Here is a 23,481-nt window from a genome sequence, read left to right on the forward strand (position 1 = left end):
GGCATAAAATCTAGTAGTACTGTTAAATCTGTGTTCCAAATTTGATCTAGTAGTTTTGTTAAGTCTTTGTTTTTCACAGTTGACATTTGTCTTCCACCATGTCTTTGGGCACACGATTTTGCAAGACATCTACAAGCTGTGGAGAAAAGACTAATTGTGGGCTCCCTTGATGTGACTTGAACAACATGGTGGCCTCCCAAGACTTCAATGAAGAATTTTTTTACTTTCAAACAACAGTTCAGGGCAACCTCTTGAAAACTTCATTATAAAATTTCTGAAATGTTCATTGTTACTGTGAACATCAACTTCCAGTTTGTTGGTGAGGTTGGCAAAACTCTTAAAGGTTTAGAAATCCTCAGTATCCATTTTACAGACTTGAATGTTGAAATCCTGGAAAGTGAGGGTGTGGTGGGGAATTCCTTTAAAAATTTCCAGCTTTTATGAAGAGGGTGCCTGTGTACTCAGTGAGAACTCCTACAGCAATGAAAATTTGTACTTTGGGACCATATGGAAATAAATATCAGATAAATTGGTGAGAAATTTTTTCGCAAATGTTCACTTATACCAATATAAGGACACAGCACAGATACAGCCGGTCCACTGTATGATCAACAGGTGTCAGGATCATGTATACACACTACAATCTCAAAATCGATGACAGTGTGCTTTAGACACTTATGGTTCACGGTGCCTCAATTTTATAGTGCGGAGGCATATATGTGTAACGAGCAAGAAATGCTGTTATTACTTGTATGCATGTGTTGTATCAACTGAACATATTGTTGTATGATGTAAAGTACAAAAAAACTTGCAGTAGGCCTATGTTGTTTCATATTGCATTTTGTAGGCTAAATGCTTTAAGATCTTATTTTAAGCTGACCTGACCTATATTACAAGTACACAATCTGCATGCTATATGATCAAATGGTACCAAATAAAAATTAATCAATGTAGTAATGTAGCAGTATACTGTGGCAATTGTATAGACCTCACAAAAGAATTCAACACTGTTAACTCAAAAAACTTTTGGAAATACTAAAGATGACTTAGTTACAAAATAGACACTGAAGAATAATACAAAGAACAAACAGTGGTGGCAAAGATATGCAATTCAGGAAAAGAAGACAGAATTCTTACAGGTACTGGACCAGGATGTAAATGTCTCCATCTTTAATCAACATTTACATGGAAAATGGAAACAATGAGTGCAAAAATACTGCTCAGGAACCAAAAATAATATAGAGAAAGAATACAAATACTTAGCTTTACAGATGATAGCTCCACATGAAAGAAACCTCCAAAGAATTTTAGCAAATACACATGCAGCAATAACAGATGAATATAAAATAAAAATAAACACTAAAAAGACATAAATAAAAGTGTACTCCAAGGACTCAAAAAAGTGAATATTAATTACAGAACTAAAATAAAATAAACAAGATCAAAAGTACTCAAGTACTACGAGCAAAGAAGAAAGAATTGGTGAAGATATAATACTAAGAATGAGAGAAGTATCAATAATGTTTATGAGTAAAGTAAAAGAAATACTCAAAAAACATAAATATTGAAGTGAGGCAAAACTAGATGAAAGATATATTTGGAGTATTTGAAATACAGATGGTACAAAAAATGAAACAAGATATCTTGAGGTATTTGATGTATGGTGCTGGTAAAGATAGGGCATGAAATGAATGGATAGACCCACCAACCAAGATTCCAAATTTTAAAATAAGCCATAAGAATGAAAACATGAAGCAATTTTTGTTTTCTTTTTCTCTGTCTGTAGGATCACCTACATCATCTTAACTGAAAACCGCCATGGAGGTTGAAACCAACCTATTATATGAGACAGATAAAATTTAATAATTACAGCCAAATAAAGAATTAATAGGTTGATACACAAAATTCAGCTTGTGAGTAAAATGTAACAGCAAAAACTCAGTTGGACAATGCATCTTATGAGAATGCTTCAATGTAGTGTGTTACTGTTATTCACAGGAGCAGCAGAAAGTGAGGTAGGTCTCAAAGAAAGTAGAAGACAAACACTGGCAGAGACAATGAAGAGGAAGGACTAATGAAAAATGATTGGACATATTTTCAAAAACATCTTGGAAAAAACAGTGCTCGATTTTCACAATTGTACTTACAAAAAACAGTCTAGTTCACACAAATCACATTTATTGGTGACTGGTTTCAGTCTAAAGTCAGGCCATCTTCACACTGTACTCCAAAGCTGATGTGTGGATATAGACCCACTGAGCAGGAACTACAGAAGCCTCCAGATGCTGTCAACTGCTCACAGTAACCACTGCAGCTGACACCATCTGAAGACTTCTGCATTTCCTGCTCTGTGGATCCATCTCCACATAACAATAGGAGCATGGTCTAAAGATGGTCTGCCTTTCCACTGAAACCAGTCACACAATAAATGTGATAAGTATTGTCTACACTATTTTTCTAAGTACAACCGATTACACATTGACAGCCAATGATCAGAAGGAAGGGGTAAAAATAAAAAGGGAAAACATAATGACAAGTTGCTCAAATGCAATTATTGGATGTACAAGGCCAAACAGTTGTCTCTATATTGATCAAAAAAAATCTTGAGGGGAAAGACACTACTTTCACAAAAGTCATCATCTATAGCTGGTGAGCAGAAGTTTCATATCTCTACTCTTCATTCATTCACTGTCACATAGTGGAAAACCACTGACATTTGACTCTGTGATACTTAACATAGAGCAAATTGTCACACAGATACAATTATTCTAACATCTCTTATAAATAATTCTCAGTAGAATAAAAATGTTTTTGGCTGTTGCAATAAAAAAAATTTTAAAATTGTGATATCCACTTTTTGCTTAGAATTTTTTCCTAGTAACAGGCCATGTTCAGTAACAATATTTTTATTTTTCTGTTTAACTCATCCTGAGACATCAAGGAATAGTCAAATTGGTAAGGGAGAGAAGTGTAGCATGCAAAAATTATTGAGGGAGGCCACGTCTTGACTACAGTAAGTAGGTTAATATGGATGTAGGATGCAATAACTACGCAGAGGTTTGCACAGGACAGACTTGCATTGTGAGCTAATTAAAACCAGTCATTGAACTGAAAAGCAGCACAACAGCAACAATAACATGAAAATAAGTTACATAAAACATTTTAGTATAATAATTTGTTTACATCAGTGTTCAGTGCATCACTTTAGAATAACTTCTCAAAAATTGCATTTCAGAGAGTGCATTATTTAAAAAGCATCGTCATCATCTTTATTATCTAGTGGATTAGCAGTCCTTTAAAGCCTACAGCAGAAAGACAAAAGAAATGACCAAACTACAAAGAGGAAAAAGCAGCACACTATAAAAAATTACAAAAGAACCCGTTATGAAAAGCGCTGTATTAAAGGAGATCAGTCATTTACAACAGAGGAGATATCTACTGCAGATGGTAGTCCTACATTGCTAGCTTCATCTTACACTGATGATGGGTCCATTTATTTAAGGATGGAAAACACTCGATCCTTCCATTGTGTCCTCAGATGTCCCTTGGATGTTTTACACCAGCCTGAGAATGGAGGATTTGGTATGGGAGGGATCTATCAGCTCAAGGGATGTGGCCAAAACACTGTAGCCTCTTGTGCGCTAATATATGGCTAGTGTGTGGCTTTTCAAATTGCTGATACAGATCTTCTTTCATTCTACTTTCCTGGTGTTGTAGATGGGTCCATAGATCTGTCGAAGTGCCTTCCTCTCGAAGGCACATATTATTTCTTCAGTTGTTGCTGATGTTGCCCAGATTTCACAAGCATGTAAAAGTACAGGCCATACTAGTGTCATATATGCATACATCTTGTTCTTCTGTGACATCAGTTGTGACTTGAATAAATTGTTCAGAGCAAAGAACGTGCAATTAGTGTTTGTTATTCATTGTTTCACTTTTATCACTCAGTATGGATTCCAGGTGCTTGAATTCTCAAATTCATTCAAAGATATGACCATTGACAACAATGGAAGGAAGGAGAGATTGACGACATGATACAAAGAGATATTTGTTTTGATCATCGTTCACCACCAGCCCAACTTTCTTCGTACTGTGGAGAAACTGTGAAGTATCAGCACATACTTGCTCCATGGTGTCATGGAATCCCAACATCATCAGCAAATGCCAGGACTGAGTCCGCTCTCATCATCTCCATTTCTCTGATTCAATAAGTGTCACTGCTTACTTCATCCAAGGCCAAGTTAAATAGTACTGATGCTAATGGATCTCCTTGTCTCAACCCATTTCAAATATTGAATGGCGGCAATAGCTGGTTGCTGAACTGTACTTGACAAGTTGATTAAGAGTAGCTGCAATTCGTCAGATTTATTTCGATGAGATGTCAAATTCCGCTGTTCTCCATAAGATGGAGTGGTCATAAGGTACCTGAAAATCAATGAAGGTAAGATATCATTCTTAATCAAACTCATAAAATTTTTCTATTGGCTGCCTCAAAGTAAATGTGTGGTCAAGAATCAACTGTTCAGGGAACAAACCATATTGATAGGGGCCTATGAGTCCTTCATCCAATGGTTTCATGCAGTTTAGTATTGTTTGAAAATTTGAGATGTATAGTACATGTCTCACACAACTGATTTAACAGCTGTAATAGTATCATCTTCGACAATATCATGCCTGTAATTTACACAATATAAAATAGACGGATGCATGCACCATAATCAGTATTTCACTGAACATTAAAATTTTAAATACAAGACTGCAGACTATGTCTACGCTAGAATGAAAATGCAGTGAAAGCTGTTTTGTTCAGTCATTTCTGACTACATTTCGGAAAGTCAGTCTTTGTATTATGTTCTCTTTTAGTGGTACGTCTTTTCTCTTTTGTCTCGCCTTATTCAACTTCCTGTGATTTGCAGTTCCACATCTGTAGACTCACAAAACCATGTTGGATTTGTTGTTAGCAGCATATATGGTCAGCCCGTGAATGGGCGCCTTTTCCTGGTTGAGATGCAACCAGTTAGGTCACAAACTAATCCGTATGGGCTGATATCCCAGTTTTAAAATTATTCTCTGTTAAACTCAACTTTCCAGAGTTCCTTGGCTTTTTTGAAATTCAGTTTTCATATTAATTTATTCTCTGAACCTCTCAAGGAGACACTGTCCATGTGGGAGAGAGGTTTCCTAATTCATATGACACTAAGGGCTAGTTCTGGCAGTACCATAGCTGCTGCAGGATCTCCCGAGCCATACAAGTCTTACTCGATGAACTAGTGTGTCTCACAGTACCCATCTTCCCACTCTGTATCCTTCAAATTTTTAAGGAAATAGAAGATGAACCTTTACAGCTGTAGAGAAAGAAATTCATCTAGGGGAAGGTTACCCCAAAATTAAAAGCCCTGGTCCTCCGGGTTGGGGGTTGCCAATGGATTACTTCCTCATCACAGAAAACCTGGTAATGGTACACAGACTACAAGGAAGCCTCAGAGCTCCCTAAAACAAAATATACAAAAAATGAGAGAACAAGGTATATGGTTTGGAACATGTAATATTTTTAGTTTATATAACACAGATTCCTCAATCAGTCTAGTTAAGGAGATCAAATGATACAGACTAGATTTAGCTGCATTACAGGAATTTCACTGGGAGGATAATAGTACACTTGATGTTGAAAAGTATTCAGTCTTTTATGGAAGTTGTAAGTCTAAACACAAACTCAATGGGTCATTGTGGAAAGGTACCTAAGTCACTCAAAGTAAATTTTCAGGAACAACAAAAAATTGTCCAGTTGAATAATTAAGGATTAAACAATCACACAAAAAATGCTAGTTAATTTTCTGACAAAATGAAAGAGATGCTGTATAGACAAGTGCTCAATAATGAAATAATTTTGTGTACAAAATTATACAAAATTGGGTGACTTACGTACCTTTCTGCATTGAAAGTATTAGATACCATTCACAAACTAAATTATTTTTTGCAGACTAATTTTATTACCTAAGAACATTGTTCATTATTGACTCAATGAACCAGATGAAGTGTATCTCACAGTACCCTATCTTCCCACTCCCTATAACTTAGATTTTTAAGGAAAGGAAAGACAAACCTCAACAGCTGTAGAGAAAGTGGTTCATCTATGGGACAGTTACCCCAAAATTAAAAGCTCTGGTCCTACAGGTTGAAGCCTGCCAATAGGTTACCACCCCATATAGAAAACTTGGTAATGGTAAACAGACTACAAGGAAGCCTCAGAATTTCATAAGAAAAAATAGACGAAAAGTAAGACGACAAGAGATAGAATTTGAAACATGGAATATTTGTAGTTTATATAAAACACACTCCTCAATCAGTCTAGTCAAGGAGATCAAAAGATATAGGATGGATTTAGTTGCATTGCAGGAAGTTTGCTGGGAGGATACAGGTACTCTTGATGTTGAAAAGTATTCGATCTCTTATGGAAGCTATAGTCAGGACACAAATTGCATAATGGATTTTGTGTGACCCCTAGAACAGCAGTATTAACAGCAGACACAAAGAGGTGTAAAATGTCGTTTGTAGACAGCCATGCATCCAAACCAATGCACGCAAACCAAGTGAAGGAAGAATTCTGTGCAGAATTGGAGGTAGCAATCAACAGCACTTGGAATAATAAATATAAAGTCCCACTGGGTGATATGAATGCCAAAGTGTGAAGAGAAAGCATATTCCTTCAACAACTGTAAGACACAGTTTACATGAACTCACCAATGACAGTGGCATCTGGTTCTTAACCTTTGCAACACTGACAATGATATTCATCAACATTAATTTCCAACAGAAGGACATACACAAAGCAACTTGTGTGTCAACAGACGGTAAATAAGTTAATTAGGAAAATCACATTGTAACTGACATCAAAGCAAAGAACTGCGTGATGGATGTAAAGACAGGATGGGGTGCTAAGTGACCACTTCCTAGCAAAAAGCTGACTTCAAGTACAATGCACAGTCAGAGACAGAAACAGTTATAAGAAAGTAATATGCTACAACATTAATATGCTCAGAGATACTATAAAAAAAAGACGAATTTCAGCTCCATCTCAGCATCCACTTAGAAACTCTGCAAGAGGAGGATTCACAAAAGAACCTTGAAGTAGTACTGAAAAAATCAAATTACATATTTTGTAAAATGAAGGAACTGCACAACAGATGTGACTCAACAATCTTATATTGCATATGTTATTGGTTTCGAAACACTTAAAGTTCCATCATCTGGTGTAAAGAGTAATAATGAAAATATTATTACAAGACAAAAAGAGTGAATCCTCAAGGTTTTTTTCTTTCTATTTTATTTTTTTATGTATTTATCTTTTAAATGTCAGGTATGGATCTATACAGTTAAAATCTATAAAATAAAATAAAAGAGAAAACAGAATGTTACTTACATACAAATATCATGGATACATGTCATAGATAACTGGAAAGAAACTGCTGCCAGCCACTTTTCATATGAAAATATTTGGGGATACTTTCTCTTATCCTAGCATGTATCATATTGAGTGTGATACAAGCTAGGTATGCAAGAGTAGATATACTTGAACAGACACGTAGGAATTTTTATACGAGATTTAAAGAACACAAAGACCTGGCCAATTCCAGATCAGCTCTGACACTGCACATGTCAGCAGCAGCAGGTTAGCAATAACTTCCCTGTCCTACACACTCCTGAGAAACATCCGATACTCAATATCCTGGAAAAAACGGAAATCTTAAGAAGTCTTCATTCCTATCCTCTTGATACTATTAATGAGTGGAAAATTAAGGTGTGTACTGTAATGTAATATTTTTCCTTGTTTCTGTATGTTTCATATGATTATTTATTAGCCGTTCAGCATGTTTACCATGCAATTGGCTTCTTCGAAATACATTTTACATATTTCATATAAGTAGAGTTGTTACTAATTTTTACATTATGCATACATATACCTACATATTTTTAGTAGTTAGTAATTTGTACATTTTACTCACATCATCATTTTACATAAACATAAATACAAAAACTTCTTACTAATCAGACAATTTCAGCAATAATCATTATACAGTTTACATTCAAGAATTAATTATACGGTTTTACACATTAAGTTAATGATAGTTACATTATTTCATTATTTATACATTCCTTTCAAATTACTTCCAAGATATTCTTCAATAGAGTAATATGCTGTATTTTTGAGCCATGTGTCTAATACCTCCTTAAATTTAAAGTGAGTGAGGGTTTTGATAGATTGTGGCAGCTTATTATATAACTTTAGACTTAGTTGTTTGTGACTGTTGTGTGTCAGTGACAGCCTAGAATACAGTATATCAAGCATGCAGCTGTTTCGAGTGCTGTGCAAATGTAAATTCTTTCTCTGTGTAAATTGTTATATATTTTCTTTTACATATATTAAGCAGTTATACATATAGAGACTTGGAAGTGTCATTATGGTCAATATACTGAAATGCTCCTTACAGCTTTCTCTTGGACCCAATCCTTGTAAACATCTAATTGCTGCTTTTTTCTTTTTCTTTAATACACAGTTTGTACCTGGTGAATTACCCCATAACTGAATCCCATATTGTAGTTGTGACTGAAAGAATGCATAATGTACAGGTTCTCTTCCCTTCTAATGTAGTGATGGTTCTGACTCCTTTCTGCTGCCACTTCCTGCTTTTGCAGTTTACACAGTTTACTAATCACATATCTGATTCACAGTGTGCCTGCACTTGGGCCATTTGCGCCCTCAACATGCACGGCTAGCAAGTTTATACTATAGCTTAGTCTTCCTGTCAATGTTCCCAGGTGGGGCAGCTTGGCAGAATGGTTTCATGAAATTTAGGTAGTAATTCCACACAGCAAAATTTTCCTCTTCTCATTTTTGTTTCATGTTTTATGATTCTGGTGACTGTCAATGTCCAATTGTACTGTCAGTTTTTGGGATCTTTCTAGGTCCCCCTTTTTACTCTTCTGACAGAGAACTTTTGTTCCATGACAACAAGGGGGTGCGAATGACCTCAGATGGTTATGTGATTTTATTTGTAACTAAAGTCCTGTTCTGCTTTTTATTTTATTTTAGAAATTATAACTATATAGTTCTACATATGACTTTTTTTAAATTGAGGATACCTTCACATTGTCTTATAACATAATATTTTCATTATTACGGTTTACACTAGATCATGAAAGTTCTGAAACTGGTCATATATCCATACAAGGTTGTTGAGTCAGCAACTGTTGTATGGTTTCTTCTTTTTACAAAATGGCCTTGTAGAGTTGTGGATGCCTCACAAGAAGAACCCTTCGAGTATGGAAAGAAGCCAAGGTTGGTGTAAATGAGGTGGAAAATACAATACTGCCTAAGACGTCCTGAGGACAGGAAAGAAAATGTACGTCAAAGGAGCGATAGAGGAGGCTCAAAAAGATTTACTGGGACAAGAGGTGGAAAAGTTGTGTCATAATATTAACTTTTTTAAGAAGGGATATGACCTCCATGAACCATGGACCTTGCCGTTGGTGGGGAGGCTTGCGTGCCTCAGCGATACAGATGGCCGTACCGTAGGTGCAACCACAACGGAGGGGTATCTGTTGAGAGGCCAGACAAACATGTGGTTCCTGAAGAGGGGCAGCAGCCTTTTCAGTAGTTGCAGGGGCAACAGTCTGGATGATTGACTGATCTGGCCTTGTAACATTAACCAAAACGGCCTTGCTGTGCTGGTACTGCAAACGGCTGAAAGCAAGGGGAAACTACAGCCGTAATTTTTCCCGAGGACATGCAGCTTTACTGTATGATTAAATGATGATGGCGTCCTCTTGGGTAAAATATTCCGGAGGTAAAATAGTCCCCCATTCGGACCTCCGGGCGGGGACTACTCAAGAGGACGTCGTTATCAGGAGAAAGAAAACTCGCGTTCTACGGATCGGAGCGTGTAATGTCAGATCCCTTAATCGGGCAGGTAGGTTAGAAAATTTAAAAAGGGAAATGGATAGGTTAAAGTTAGATATAGTGGGAATTAGTGAAGTTCGGTGGCAGGAGGAACAAGACTTTTGGTCAGGTGATTACAGGGTTATAAATACAAAATCAAATAGAGGTAATGCAGGAGTAGGTTTAATAATGAATAAAAAAATAGGAGTGCGGGTTAGCTACTACAAACAGCATAGTGAACGCATTATTGTGGCCAAGATAGACACAAAGCCCATGCCTACTACAGTAGTACAAGTTTATATGTCAACTAGCTCTGCAGATGATGAAGAAATTGATGAAATGTATGACGAGATAAAAGAAATTATTCAGGTAGTGAAGGGAGGCGAAAATAATTCCAATCCCAAAGAAAGCAGGTGTTGACAGATGTGAAAACTACCGAACTATCAGTTTAATAAGTCACAGCTGCAAAATACTAACGCGAATTCTTTACAGACGAATGGAAAAACTGGTAGAAGCCGACCTCAGGGAAGATCAGTTTGGATTCCGTAGAAATGTTGGAACACGTGAGGCAATACTAACCTTACGGCTTATCTTGGAAACTAGATTAAGGAAAGGCAAACCTACATTTCTAGCAGTTGTAGACTTAAGAGAAAGCTTTTGACAATGTTGACTGGAATACTCTTTTTCAAATTCTGAAGGTGGCAGGGGTAAAATACAGGGAGCGAAAGGCTATTTACAATTTGTACAGAAACCAAATGGTTGCTATAAGAGTTGAGGGGCATGAAAGGGAAGCAGTAGTTGGGAAGGGAGTGAGACAGGGTTGTAGCCTCTCCCCGATGTTATTCAATCTGTATATTGAGCAAGCAGTGAAGGAAGCAAAAGAAAAATTTGGAGTAGGTATCAAAATCCATGGAGAAGAAATAAAAACCTTGAGGTTCGCCGATGACATTGTAATTCTGTCAGAGACAGCAAAGGACTTGGAAGAGCAGTTGAACGGAATGGATAGCATCTTGAAAGGAGGATATAAGATGAACATCAACAAAAGCAAAACGAGGGTAATGGAATGTAGTCGAATTAAGTCGGGAGATGCTGAGGGTATTAGATTAGGAAATGAGACACTTAAAGTAGTAAAGGAGTTTTGCTATTTGGGGAGCAAAATAACTGATGATGGTCGAAGTAGAGAGGATATAAAATGTAGACTGGCAATGGGAAGGAAAGCGTTTCTGAAGAAGAGAAATTTGTTAACATCGAGTATAGATTTAAGTGTCAGGAAGTCGTTTCTGAAAGTATTTGTATGGAGTGTAGCCACGTATGGAAGTGAAACATGGATGATAAATAGCTTAGACAAGAAGACAGTAGAAGCTTTCGAAATGTGGTGCTACAGAAGAATACTGAAGATTAGATGGGTAGATCACATAACTAATGAGGAGGTATTGAATAGGATTGAGGAGAAGAGAAGTTTGTGGCACAACTTGACTAGAAGAAGGGATCAATTGGTAGGACATGTTCTGAGGCATCAAGGGATCACAAATTTAGCGAAGGGATCAATTGGTAGGACATGTTCTGAGGCATCAAGGGATCACAAATTTAGCATTGGAGGGCAGTGTGGAGGGTAAAAATCGTGGAGGGAGACCAAGAGATGAATACACCAAGCAGATTCAGAAGCATGTAGGTTGCAGTAGGTACTGGGAGATGAAGAAGCTTGCACAGGATAGAGTAGCATGAAGAGCTGCATCAAACCAGTCTCAGGACTGAAGACCACAACAACAACAACAAGTGAGATTTTGTCCAATTTTATACAGATAAAAGCCACTAGTTTACAGAAGTGCTTGGTGAATATCAGAGTGGTTGAAGAAATGGCTGTTTGGTTGTGAGCAATGACAATTTCTCTTTATTGCAAAAGCTCACAGAGAAAAAGCGGGAATATGGTGAAGACCTTCATGTTATCTTCACATATTTTAAGAAGGCACATGACAGTGTCCACCGGAAGTGCCTAACCAAGTTTGATATATTAAAGAAACTCATCAGCCTAGTTTGAGTTTGTCTCGCCGATTCAAAAGGCAAAGTGATACTTGGGAACCAAGTTACAGAGAACTTTAACACAAACACAAGATTGAGACAAACAGATGGTGTGCCACCGATATTGTTCAACGTTGTGCTAAAGAAGATAGCAAGAGAAGTTTTCCATATGGGTTTCAAAGAGACCAAAGTAGAGTGTGAGAAAGTCACACACCTCACATCTGAAAAGATGGTCCTATTGTCCAGATCTAACAATGCAAATGAGCAACAGCATGGGAGTGGAAAAGAACAAGATTGGTCTCCTTGTGAATGAATTGAAGACCAAGTACCTGGTGATGAGCAGGAGTCATGCCTATTCAAGAAATGCACTCCAGCCTCTGTGGTAGTCAGAACCCAATCCCAAAAAAGGTTCTCAATTTTAAATATCTTCCGCAAATCAATCATACTTCAGTCTGAGACAGCTTTTTAAAGCATGCAGTCTCCCCAGGAATATCAAACTCCAGCTGTACAAAACACTACTCCACCCAGAAAAAAGACTTAAATAATCTTCTCATTTTTGAATGGAAAGTCTTACGGAAGATCTATGGTCTGTGATCCAGTACAAGATGAGATCACTGGAGAGTGGAGGATTTGCCATAATTGAGAGTTTGATTAAATCTACAACGGACCAAACATTGTATACCTATTGAAAACCAAACAGCTTGTATAGGCAGGGCATGACATTCGGGTGAATAAATCAATGGATATTACTCCACGTGGAAGAAGGCCACCAGACAGATGAAAGAAAAGGTACAAAGATGGAATCCATGAGGACTTGCTGCATATCAACATAGAGGGCAACTGGCGACAGAAAGCAGGAAATAGAATATGGTGAAAAAGACTTGGTCCTCTGGAGCTGATCGCCTAAAGTAAAGTAGATTATTATCCGAAAATTAGCTGAGGAATTTCGAAACTGATGTATGTAAAAATATAAACACTTTTAGCAGAAGACATAATAGCCGTGACCTAGCATCGACCACCAGCTCGCCCCTCCACAACCCCTCTTCTCCTGGAACTCTGCCCACTCATATGCTGCACTTAAACTCATCCCAATGAAAATCCAGGAAAGAGATCCTCATAATGTCTCACAATATAACCAAGAGAAAACATTTCAATAACTCATTGATATACCTTAACTCAAAAGTAGGAATCATGGCCTATGCACAAAGAGTGTCGAATAATAATGTACTTATGTGAGCTGTGATAAATTCTTGGTTTTATCATCATAAACTGTACAAAAATTCATGTCACAGCATAAGCAACAGTGCAAATCTGATGCGCTAGAAGACCAAATTTAATGGCCTGGGTGTAATAACACCCCTCCCCCTTATTAGAAATACTGGTTGTGTTGAAAGAGATATCTGTACCATGTCTAGGTTATGTTGGAAGGTGACAGTTTTGTCCCAAATTAGAGAATACAACAAATAGGGATCAAAAATTTTAGGTGGTAAACTGATCTTTATGGTAGTCCAGGTCAAGTCATCTTTGGCAAGAATCAACATGAGAACCCTCCATGCAATTGATTCAGCAATTTACAGTTTCAAACAGAGTTACTCACTCTTGACACCTGCTGTTTAGTGAAAAAATTTGCTCTGTAAAAACTACAACTGCAAAGTTAATTTGCTGTATTACACAACAATAATTACTCATAATACAGAAAATTCCTGAGAGTATTTTGGTACATATTATGTAGATAGTAGATAGCCCAAACCCATGCAACAACTATAAAAATTAAAGAGGGGTAGTGGGGGGGGGGGGGGGGGGGGGGGAAGAGATGGGGCATATCGTAAATGTTATCATTTTATGATTACCCTTTGAAGTCTGTACTGGTTGCACATTACATCTCCAAGACTGGAGATGTGGCAGACTTCTGTGCACTTGGTAACACAACTTTAGTAGATAAATACGAAATGCAGAAAAGAGACTAGAAGGTTAAAGGATAACATATCCATTCAACCTCTACAACTGGAAAATATATTTATAGAGCTGTTGATTACATTTTGTCTGGTACCAAACATACCCAAAAGATGAGTAGCATTAAAAGTATGTACGACGAAAACTGAGTTTACACTGGCGTCAGTTAAAAAAAAACACTTTTTTTTACGATTCTATTAACCAATAGTATAAGGTCTTATCATATTGTTGATGAACAGGAAGATTGTCGCTTGTCAAGTGATAAACAGAAACTGACAATAAAGGTGGATGTTGATTTTCAGTATACACTACGCAGGTGCTTGTTCAAATTGTTTATTCTACTATGAGTCTAGAACCCAGCACCTTCTGTACAGACATGATACATTTTCGCCTTTACTTTTTTCGATGATATTTATACCGCTACACTCCCTCCAACGATAATTGAAATAACAACATATTTCCCAACCTAGGTGGATCTTATAAATTTATTGTTTCACTGTAAACGGAAGTCCTACATAAAAGTTCAGTATGGGTGTAAAGCATATCCACTGATACATGAGAAATCATGGTATTGAGTCAAACAACAGTTACTTTCGTATTAACACTGTCACATACCAGTTCATCGTAAATGCTCACGAATCCTCCTTTGTTTTCGCTGTATGAAGAGACTGCTAGCAGTGAATGCTGATGATGCCAGTCCACACCCAAGTTTATAGCTGCTAAATCGGGGTTTTGTACTTTGTAATCGAAGTATAATGACATTCTCGTGACTGATAAACCTAACAACTTCAAGAAGTAAGCAACTTTTATTTTTAATTAATTATATCACAATACCAAATAATTCTTTCGGAGTTAAATTTTTATGTCACACACTCGTGTTCTGCATTTCAAGTCATGTCTTCGCTATTGGAGAATAAATACGAGAACACCGGTTCACACCAGTCCCAGAGAAACATTCTGTACACGAAATAGTGATATAGTTGTTAAATCTTTCAGCCTCAGTATTTGCGTGACGATCGGAATTCGCGGCTTTGTTACACACGTCAACACAACTGAAACCATGGCAACGGGACTCACAGCCATCTCTATAATAATTCGATAATTGTCAAAATACGACAATCGATTTACATTATGAACAGGTTTGCAGTTTTACCACATCGTAAACAATGATAGTATGCCCTTGGTAAAATATTCCGTAGATAAATAGTTCATAATTCAATTATGTGGTTGGGAACTATTCAGGGAGACGTTGTAAAAAAATAAATAAATAAAAGCAGCGGCCTGAAAATAAGGTTCTGAATGTTAGATCTCTAATCGCGGTGGTAGATTGAAGAAGTTGGAAATGCAAATGAAAAGGTTGAAGTTACAAACAGTGGGACTTAGTGAAGTGTGAAGCCAGAAAGAACAGAATTCCAGGTATGGCGGGTCCAGTATTTTCATCAAAGAATCAAGTAAGACCACAATCTGTTAGTATGTGGTAGGGGCGTGGCAGGAACATGAAAATAGAAATTATAATGAACTACTATAAACAGCACAATGAAGTGATTATCGTAGCGTAGATAGCCCCCTCCACGATCAACAACAACAGTACATTACTACATTAAAACACACTTGCGAGGTCAGCATAGGACAAGGTACATAAATAAGGAAATGGAGACTGGGAAACTGTAACGATAAGGCTTTGTCGAGAGTTTCAAAGTAAGCATTAGATAATGACTACCATAAACAGAAGGAAAGAATACAATAGACGATTAAAGGATAATTTGAATTATGAAACAGTGAAGAAAGTATTGGAAGAACTATGCAAAATTGGGAAGCTCGGTAGAAATCGTTAAATAACGTGTGAAATATTAAATTTAATTAATAAAATGATATGAATACTGTGAACGAATAATTGAAGATGACAGATATAAGTGCTACGTTGAGATAAATTCACAGCCTGACCAAAAAAGTTAAGTGCACGGAAGACAAGACCGGTTGTCAATATAACTTTGTACAATTACACATCATAGCTGGTATTTAAATAATTAGTGTTGCAATTTTCTGTGTCAGGTTGTACCACCATCACAGAGCTGTAGTATTGTCCATGTTTAATGTTGTTACCTGGTAGGGTATACAGTGGGTTTCAAAAATACTTTTACAACTGAGGGACAGGTTCCATACACCAAAACAAGAAAAAAAGATCAGATAAATATATGACTGAAAATCCTTCATTTTCAGGTTGTTGATGAATCATGAACCATTAATGAACACTCCCCCCCCCCCCCCCAGACGACCATGAAACCTTGCTGTATTGGCCCTGAGGAGCAGCAGCAGCCGTTACAGTAGTTGCAGAGGCAACAGTGTGGTTGATTGAGTGATTTGGCCTTGTAATATCTAGTGAAACGGCCATGCTGTGCTGGTACAGTGAATGGCTGAAAGCAAGGGGAAACTACAGCTGTAATTTTTCTGGAGAGTGTGCAGCTCTACTGTATTATTAAATGATGATGGCATCCTTTTGGGTAAAATAATCTGGAGGTAATATTGTGCCCTATTCGGATTTCTGAGTGGGGACTAATCAGGAGGAAGTTGTTATCAGGAGAAACGAAACTGGCATTCTACAGACCCAAGCATGGAATGCTAGATCCCTTAATCGGGTAGGTGGATTAGAAAATTTAAAAAGATAAGTCGGTGGGTTGAAGTTAGATATATCGAGAATATGTGAAGGCTGGCAGCAGGAGAAACGGACTTCTGGTCATGCAATTAGAGGGTTATAAATATAAAATAAAATATGGGTGAAGCAGGAATTGGTTTAATAATGAATAAGAAAATAGAAATGCAGGTAAGCTACCATGAACAGCACAGTGAATGCATTACCGTAACCAACATGGACATGAAGCTCACACCCACCACAGTAGTAAAAGTTTATATGCGAAGTAGCTCTGCAGTTTACGAAGGGATTAAATGTATGTAAGATGATGTACAAGAAATTATTCATATAGTTAACAAAAATTTAATTGTCATCCAGGACTGGAATTAGATAGTGAGAAAAGGTAAAGAAGGAAAAATAGTAGGTGAATATGGAATGGATGAAGGAATGATAGAGAAAGTTGCCTGGTAGAGTTTCGCACAGGGCATAATTTAACCATCGCTAACACTTGATTTAAGAATCATGAAAGAAGGCCGTATATGTGGAAGAGACCTGAAGCCACCAAAAGGTTTCATATTGGCTATATAATGGCAAGACAGAGATTCCAAAAAATGGTTCAAATGACTCTGAGCACTATGGGACTTATCATCTGAGGTCATCTGTCCTCTAGAACTTACAAGGCAACCTCCCCATCGCACCCCCCTCAGATTTAGTTATAAGTTGGCACAGTGGATAGGCCTTGATAAACTGAACACAGATCAATTGAGAAAACAAGAAGAAGTTGTGTGGAACTGTGAAAAAATAAGCAAAATGTACAAACTGAGTAGTGCATGGGCCACATAGGCAACATCAAGAAGAATGTGACTTCAGGCGCTCTGTGGTCCCGTGGTAGCGTGAGCAGCTGCGGAAGGAGAGGTCCTTGGTTCAAGTCTTCCCTCAAGTGAAAATTTTACTTTCTTTATTTTTGCATAGTTATTATCTGTCCGTTCGTTCATTGACAGGTTACATGAAGAAGCTTCACAACACGAATTTAACGACGGATGGGAGGTGCCGCTGTCGCGCTTGCCAGCGCACTTTTGCGACCGCATCGCAAAACCGTGCGATTAGTAGACGAAAGGACGTGCCTCTCCAATGGGAACCGAAAACATTTGATCGCAAGGTCATAGGTCAACCGATTCCTCCACAGCAAAACACATCTACACGACACTGGTGACTGCATGTGCGTCACATGACAGGAATATGATGTCGACCCACCTAACTTGTACACTTGGGCGAATGGGTAAAAAGATTCTTCTACCTTGCCCGATTTAGGTTTTCTTGTGGATGTGATAATCGCTCCCAAAAAAGTGATGAAAACATAAGAGTTTGTCACATAAACTGAAAATAAAAAATTAAACTTTTCACTCAATGGAAGATTCGAACCAAGGACCTCTCGTTGCACAGGTGCTCACGTTACCACGAGACCACGGCGCTGCTGCGTTCCTAGTCTCCTTGATGTTGCATATCTTCGCATGAACTACTCAGTTTGTATATTTTTGCTTATTTTTTCACAGTTCCACACAACTTCTTCCTGTTTTCTCAATTGATCTGTGTTCAATTTTTCTAGGCCTATCCACTGTGCCAACTTATAACTAAATCTGAGGGGGGTGCGATGGGGAGGTTCCCTTGTTAGAACTACTTAAACCTAACTAACCTAAGGACATCACACACATCCATGCCTGAGGCAGGATTCGAACCTGCGACCATAGCGGTCGCGCGGTTCCAGACTGAAACACCTAGAATCGCTTGGCCATTGTGGCCCACACAGAGATTATGACTCAGGTTTTAGATTGTAAGACATTTGCAGGGGCAAATGTGGATTTTGAACACAATTTATTGGTTATGAACTGTAGATTAAAACTGCATAAATTATAAAAAGATAGGAAATTAAGAAGATGGGGTTGGGATAAGTTAAAAGTACCAGAGGCTGTTGAGAGTTTCAGAGAGAGCATTAGGTGACAATTGACTAGAACAGGGGAAGGAAAGCAGTAGGAGACAAATGGGTAGCTTTGAGAGATGAAATAGTAAAGTCAGAGAGGATCAAATAGGGAAAAAGTCAAGGCCTAGTAGAAATCCCTGGATAACACAGAAGATATTTAATTTAACTGATGAAAGAAGAAAGTATAAATATGCAGGAAATGAAGCACGTGAAATGGAATTCAAACATGCGTACATGTATGACATGAAACTAACATCTGATTGTGTCTTCTGGATGCCTTATTTTTTCTGTCAGGCAGTATATATATAGCGTGTATCTGGAATGAACATAGAAAACGGGAGGGCTGTAGAGTGGGAAAGAACAAGCATATTTCACATAGCAACCCATGTCCAATCCCTTAGCATACTGTACAAGGTGTTGTTGAACAATGTTGCATGCCGTCATGAGGGTAGGCACACAACATGTCATCTGAGCCGCCATTGTGGCAGATCTGCAGGTCAACGATTTCAATGTATTTATGAAAACAATGTAAAAGAGACATCGGGTTGAAGTTTTATGACCTTTATTCGCAAACGCTGTAGTCAACACAGCTACGGATATGCGAGGCAGGACAAAACTACAGGTTTTTCACTTCTTAAGGGGACATGAATGTGTGTGCTACTTTTGGCTGTGAAAATGGCTGTTTGATAGGTGTTGCATAGAGGGCAGCACCTGTGCATGCTGCAGAGTATGGTTTGCCCTGCATCAGATTGTCACCAAATGGGGACACTTGTGTTTGTTATTGTGTGGAATGGACAGGAAATGGAGCGCTATTCTTGGGAGTAAAGGGCAGAGATGCACTGTGCTTATAGGATGGTGGATTAAAATGCTCAAGCTGCCCAAAGTTTGTACCTTTGGCGGTTTACAAACTGTCGAGTGCCACATTCACACGGATTTACTGCCATCCACAGGTTCCTACAAGAGGCAGGTTCACTTTTCCAATGGCATGTTCCCCTAATGGCACATGTGCATTTAAGGCCTACTTCGAAACTTGGTGCATTCATTTTGTGTTGCAGGTGCGAAGACCTGACTGACTTGGTCATGAATGCACAGTTCATACATCAGGCCCTGAAGAGGAGTCCTTAGCACTTCTGGAAAACACACCCTAAACAAACTCGTGGTGTGTTGCATGGGAAAGAGGTGTAAGCCATTCCACAATTTGGCTTGTGTGGCGTGAAGATGATTTGCATCCCTACTGACTTCAGAAGTATATATACTCTCTTATCAAATTTGTTATTAACAAGCAAAGCCAATTCAATAGTAATAGCAGTGTGCATAACTGCAATACTAGGAGAAAGGATGATCTTCACTATTCAAGATTAAATCTAACTTTGGCACAGAAAGGTGTGAATTATACTGCCACTAAAGTCTTTGGTCACTTACCAAATAGTATCAAAATTCTGACAGATAACCAACAAGTATTTAAGAAGAAATTAAAAGAATTTCTGAATGACAACTCCTTCTACTCCATAGAGGAATTTTTAGACATAAATTAAGAAAAAAAATGAAATAAAATAAAAAAGTTGTTATATTAACTTAATTATGTTGTTAAATTAACTTAATTACGTCATGTATTGGAAAATTTGACTTGTTCCACATCATTACGAAATATCGTATTCATGATCCATGGTACTAGTATTAATCTAATCTAATCTCTAATCTAACCCAGACGATTTTTCACATCGAACTGAATTCTGTCAGTGGTTTTTGCAAAAGTGTGTCATTCAAACGGACTTTCTGTATCATGTACTTTTTACAGATGAGTCATTCTTCACACGAGAGGTTATGTTCGACAGCCACAATCAACAGGTGTGGGCATGGGAAAATCCGCACGCCATCTTTGTTCATGGTCACCATGATCGCTTCACTATCATCTTTGATCAGCTTAGTAGGAGCTATCTGGCGGTCCGTACACGTTCCCCTGGCGACTGACTGCAAACAGATACTTAATCATTTTATGAGAAACTCCGCCAGAGTTGTTGGAACATATTCTACTCAACGTGTGACATTGAATATGGTGCCAACATGATGGTGCATCTGCTCGCTTCAGACGTGCAATAAAAATACATTTGGATGAAATCTTGGTGAGAACTAGGTAGTATGCAGTGGGCCGGTGGCATGGCTTCCACGTTCACCCAATTTGACACCCACAGATTTTTTCTTCTGGGGCCACTTGAAATCTGTTTTGTCTATGAAACACCCATTGCCACTGATGAAAAGCTGACAGCGGGCATTATGGCAGTCTCTGATGCAATTTCCACTTTGCCAGTGTTTTTGAAAGAGCGTGACATCACCCTAGAGTCGTTGTAAGGCGTGCCTTTAAGCAGGAAGGCGTAATTTCAAGTACTTGTTGTAACTATCTTCAATTAAAGGTTATAAAATTTCATCCCAACTTATAATTTACATTAATGCCACAAATGAGCTGAAACCTTTGCCCTGCAGGCCTGCTGCCATGATGGTCCGGATTTTATGTTGTGTGCCTACGCTCTTGGCAGTGCACGACACTGTCAATGACGCCTAGCGCTGTTTGCTGAGCGACGCAGACATGGGTTCATACGTGAAATATGATTGTCACGACCCACTCTGCCAGCCCTCTCATTTTCTACACTACTGGCCATTAAAACTGCTACACCACGAAGATGACGTGCTACAGACGCGAAATTTAGCCGACAGGAAGAAGATGCTGTGATATGCAAATGATTAGCTTTTCAGAGAATTCACACAAGGTTGGCGCCAGTGGCGACACCTACAACGTGCTGACATGAGGAAAGTTTCCAACACATTTCTCATACACAAACAGCAGTTGACCGGCGTTGCCAGGTGAAACGTTGTTGTGATGCCTCGTGTAAGGAGGAGAAATGCGTACCTTCACGTTTCCGACTTTGGTAAAGGTCAGATTGTAGCCTATCGCGATTGCGATTTATCGTATCGCGACATTGCTGCTCGCGTTGGTTGAGATCCAATGACTGTTAGCAGAATATGGAATCGGTGGGTTCAGGAGGGTAATACGGAACGCCGTGCTGGATTCCAAAGGCCTCGTGTCACTAGCAGTCGAGATGACAGGCATCTTATCCGTGTGGCTTTAACGGATCGTGCAGCCACGTTCGATCCCCGAGTCAGTAGATGGGGACGTTTACAAGACAACAACCATCTACACGAAGAGTTCGACGACGTTTGCAACAGCATGGACTATCAGTTCGGAGACCATGGTTGCGGTTACCCTTGACGCTGCATCACAGACGGGAGCTCCTGCGATGGTGTACTCAACGACGGACCTGGGTGCACGAATGGCAAAACGTAATTTTTTCGGATGAATTTAGGTTCTGTGTACAGCATCATGATGGTCGCAGCCGTGTTTGGCGACTTCGCGGTGAACGCATATTGGAAGCGTGTATTCGTCATCGCCATACTGGCGTATCACCCGGTGTTATGGTATGGGGTGCCATTGGTTACACGTCTCAGTCACTTCTTGTTCGCATTGACGGCACTTTGAACAGTGGACGTTACATTTCAGATGTGTTACGACCCGTGGCTCTACCCTTCATTCGATCCCTCCTGAGAAACCCTACATTTCAGCAGGATAACGCACGACCGCATGTTGCAGGTCCTGTACGGGCCTTTCTGGATACAAAAAATGATTGACTGCTGCCTTGCCAGCACATTCTCAAGATCCCTCACCAATTGAAAACGTCTGGTCAATGGTGGCCGAGCAACTGGCTGGTCACAAAACGCCAGTCATTACTCTTGATGAACTGTGGAATCGTATTGAAGCTGCGTGGGCAGCTGTACCTGTACACGCCATCCAAGCTCTGTTTGACTCAACGGCTAGGCGTATCAAGGCCGTTATTACGGCCAGAGGTGGTTGTTCTGGGTAATGATTTCTTAGGTTCTATGCACCCAAATTGCGTGAAAATGTAATCACATGTCAGTTCTAGTATAATATATTTGTCCAATGAATACCCGTTTATCGTCTGCATTTCTTCTTGGTGTAGCAATTTTAATGGCCAGTAGTGTACATTCATTTCAGATGCACCTCGTATATTTGCCTTTTGTTGTTCTCTTACAATGAAGGGTTCCCTTTTTTGCCTGCTCTGGTTGTTAGCCACAATCTTTATTGACAATGTCCTGTTCTAGTGTTATTTACATTTGCTAAATCTGGTGGTTTTTCTAGATTTGCCGTTTCGGGTTTCATGATAAGGACTGGATGTGGATATTTTTGGTGATCTTTTCCGCTGTTGTTTCGTTTTGAATGCCGTATTTTAGTCCTCACGGTTTGGTTATCACCAGCCCGAAACTTTCTTAGTCGCTACAGCCGCAGGTTAGAATCCTGCCGGGAGGAATGGATGTGTGTGATGTCGTTAGGTTAGTTAGGTTTAAGTAGTTCTAAGTTCTAGGGGACTGATGACCACAACAGTTAAGTCCCATAGTGCTCAGAGCCATTTGAACCAATTTTTGAACCAAACTTTCTTAATGTTTCCTGTGTGGGTGTGTCTGGACACTATCTCCCACCTACCTGGTGTCAATTCACAACATTCAGCTTTTACAATGACAATGTTACATTCACAGATTATCTCAATTGTAAATTCTGTCATCCACTCCATCCTATGAATTGTTTTATCACTTAGTCACGGTACTATAAGTCATTCACACTCAATCAGCACTCTTCCTGCTTGGGAATCCGAACAGTCATTTCTTTGCAGGAAGTAGCCAACTTATCAGTCATTCCCAGTGTCTTAAGTTCTATACCAGGACCATACATAGTTTCATAAATAATTTTTATTTTTCGTACTGGGTTACGATCACTTCTGTATCTTCTTTTAGTACACCTTTAAGCATTAGCCTCTGTTCCCATTCAACTGTTCCTTATTTTTTCAGTTGGTAATTTTTGAGTACTCTGTCCACAGTCAAATGTGGAATTTTGACTTC

At 38.7% G+C, this 23,481-nt stretch overlaps 1 protein-coding gene across 1 annotated transcript in view; it reads right to left on the bottom strand.

The window, feature by feature from the left end:
- Nucleotides 1-14,855, bottom strand: part of LOC124594906 (intraflagellar transport protein 140 homolog) — a 263,104-nt gene extending 248,249 nt beyond the window's left edge. Inside the window, exon 1 of the mRNA XM_047133380.1 lies at nt 14,525-14,855. Coding sequence (XP_046989336.1) covers nt 14,525-14,671 — 147 coding nt within the window. The 5' untranslated portion in view covers nt 14,672-14,855. The remainder of the gene's footprint in view (nt 1-14,524) is intronic.
- Nucleotides 14,856-23,481: the final 8,626 nt, after the last annotated feature.

This window comes from Schistocerca americana, chromosome 2 (assembly GCF_021461395.2).
Source record: "Schistocerca americana isolate TAMUIC-IGC-003095 chromosome 2, iqSchAmer2.1, whole genome shotgun sequence".
Taxonomy (NCBI): Eukaryota; Metazoa; Arthropoda; class Insecta; order Orthoptera; family Acrididae; genus Schistocerca; species Schistocerca americana.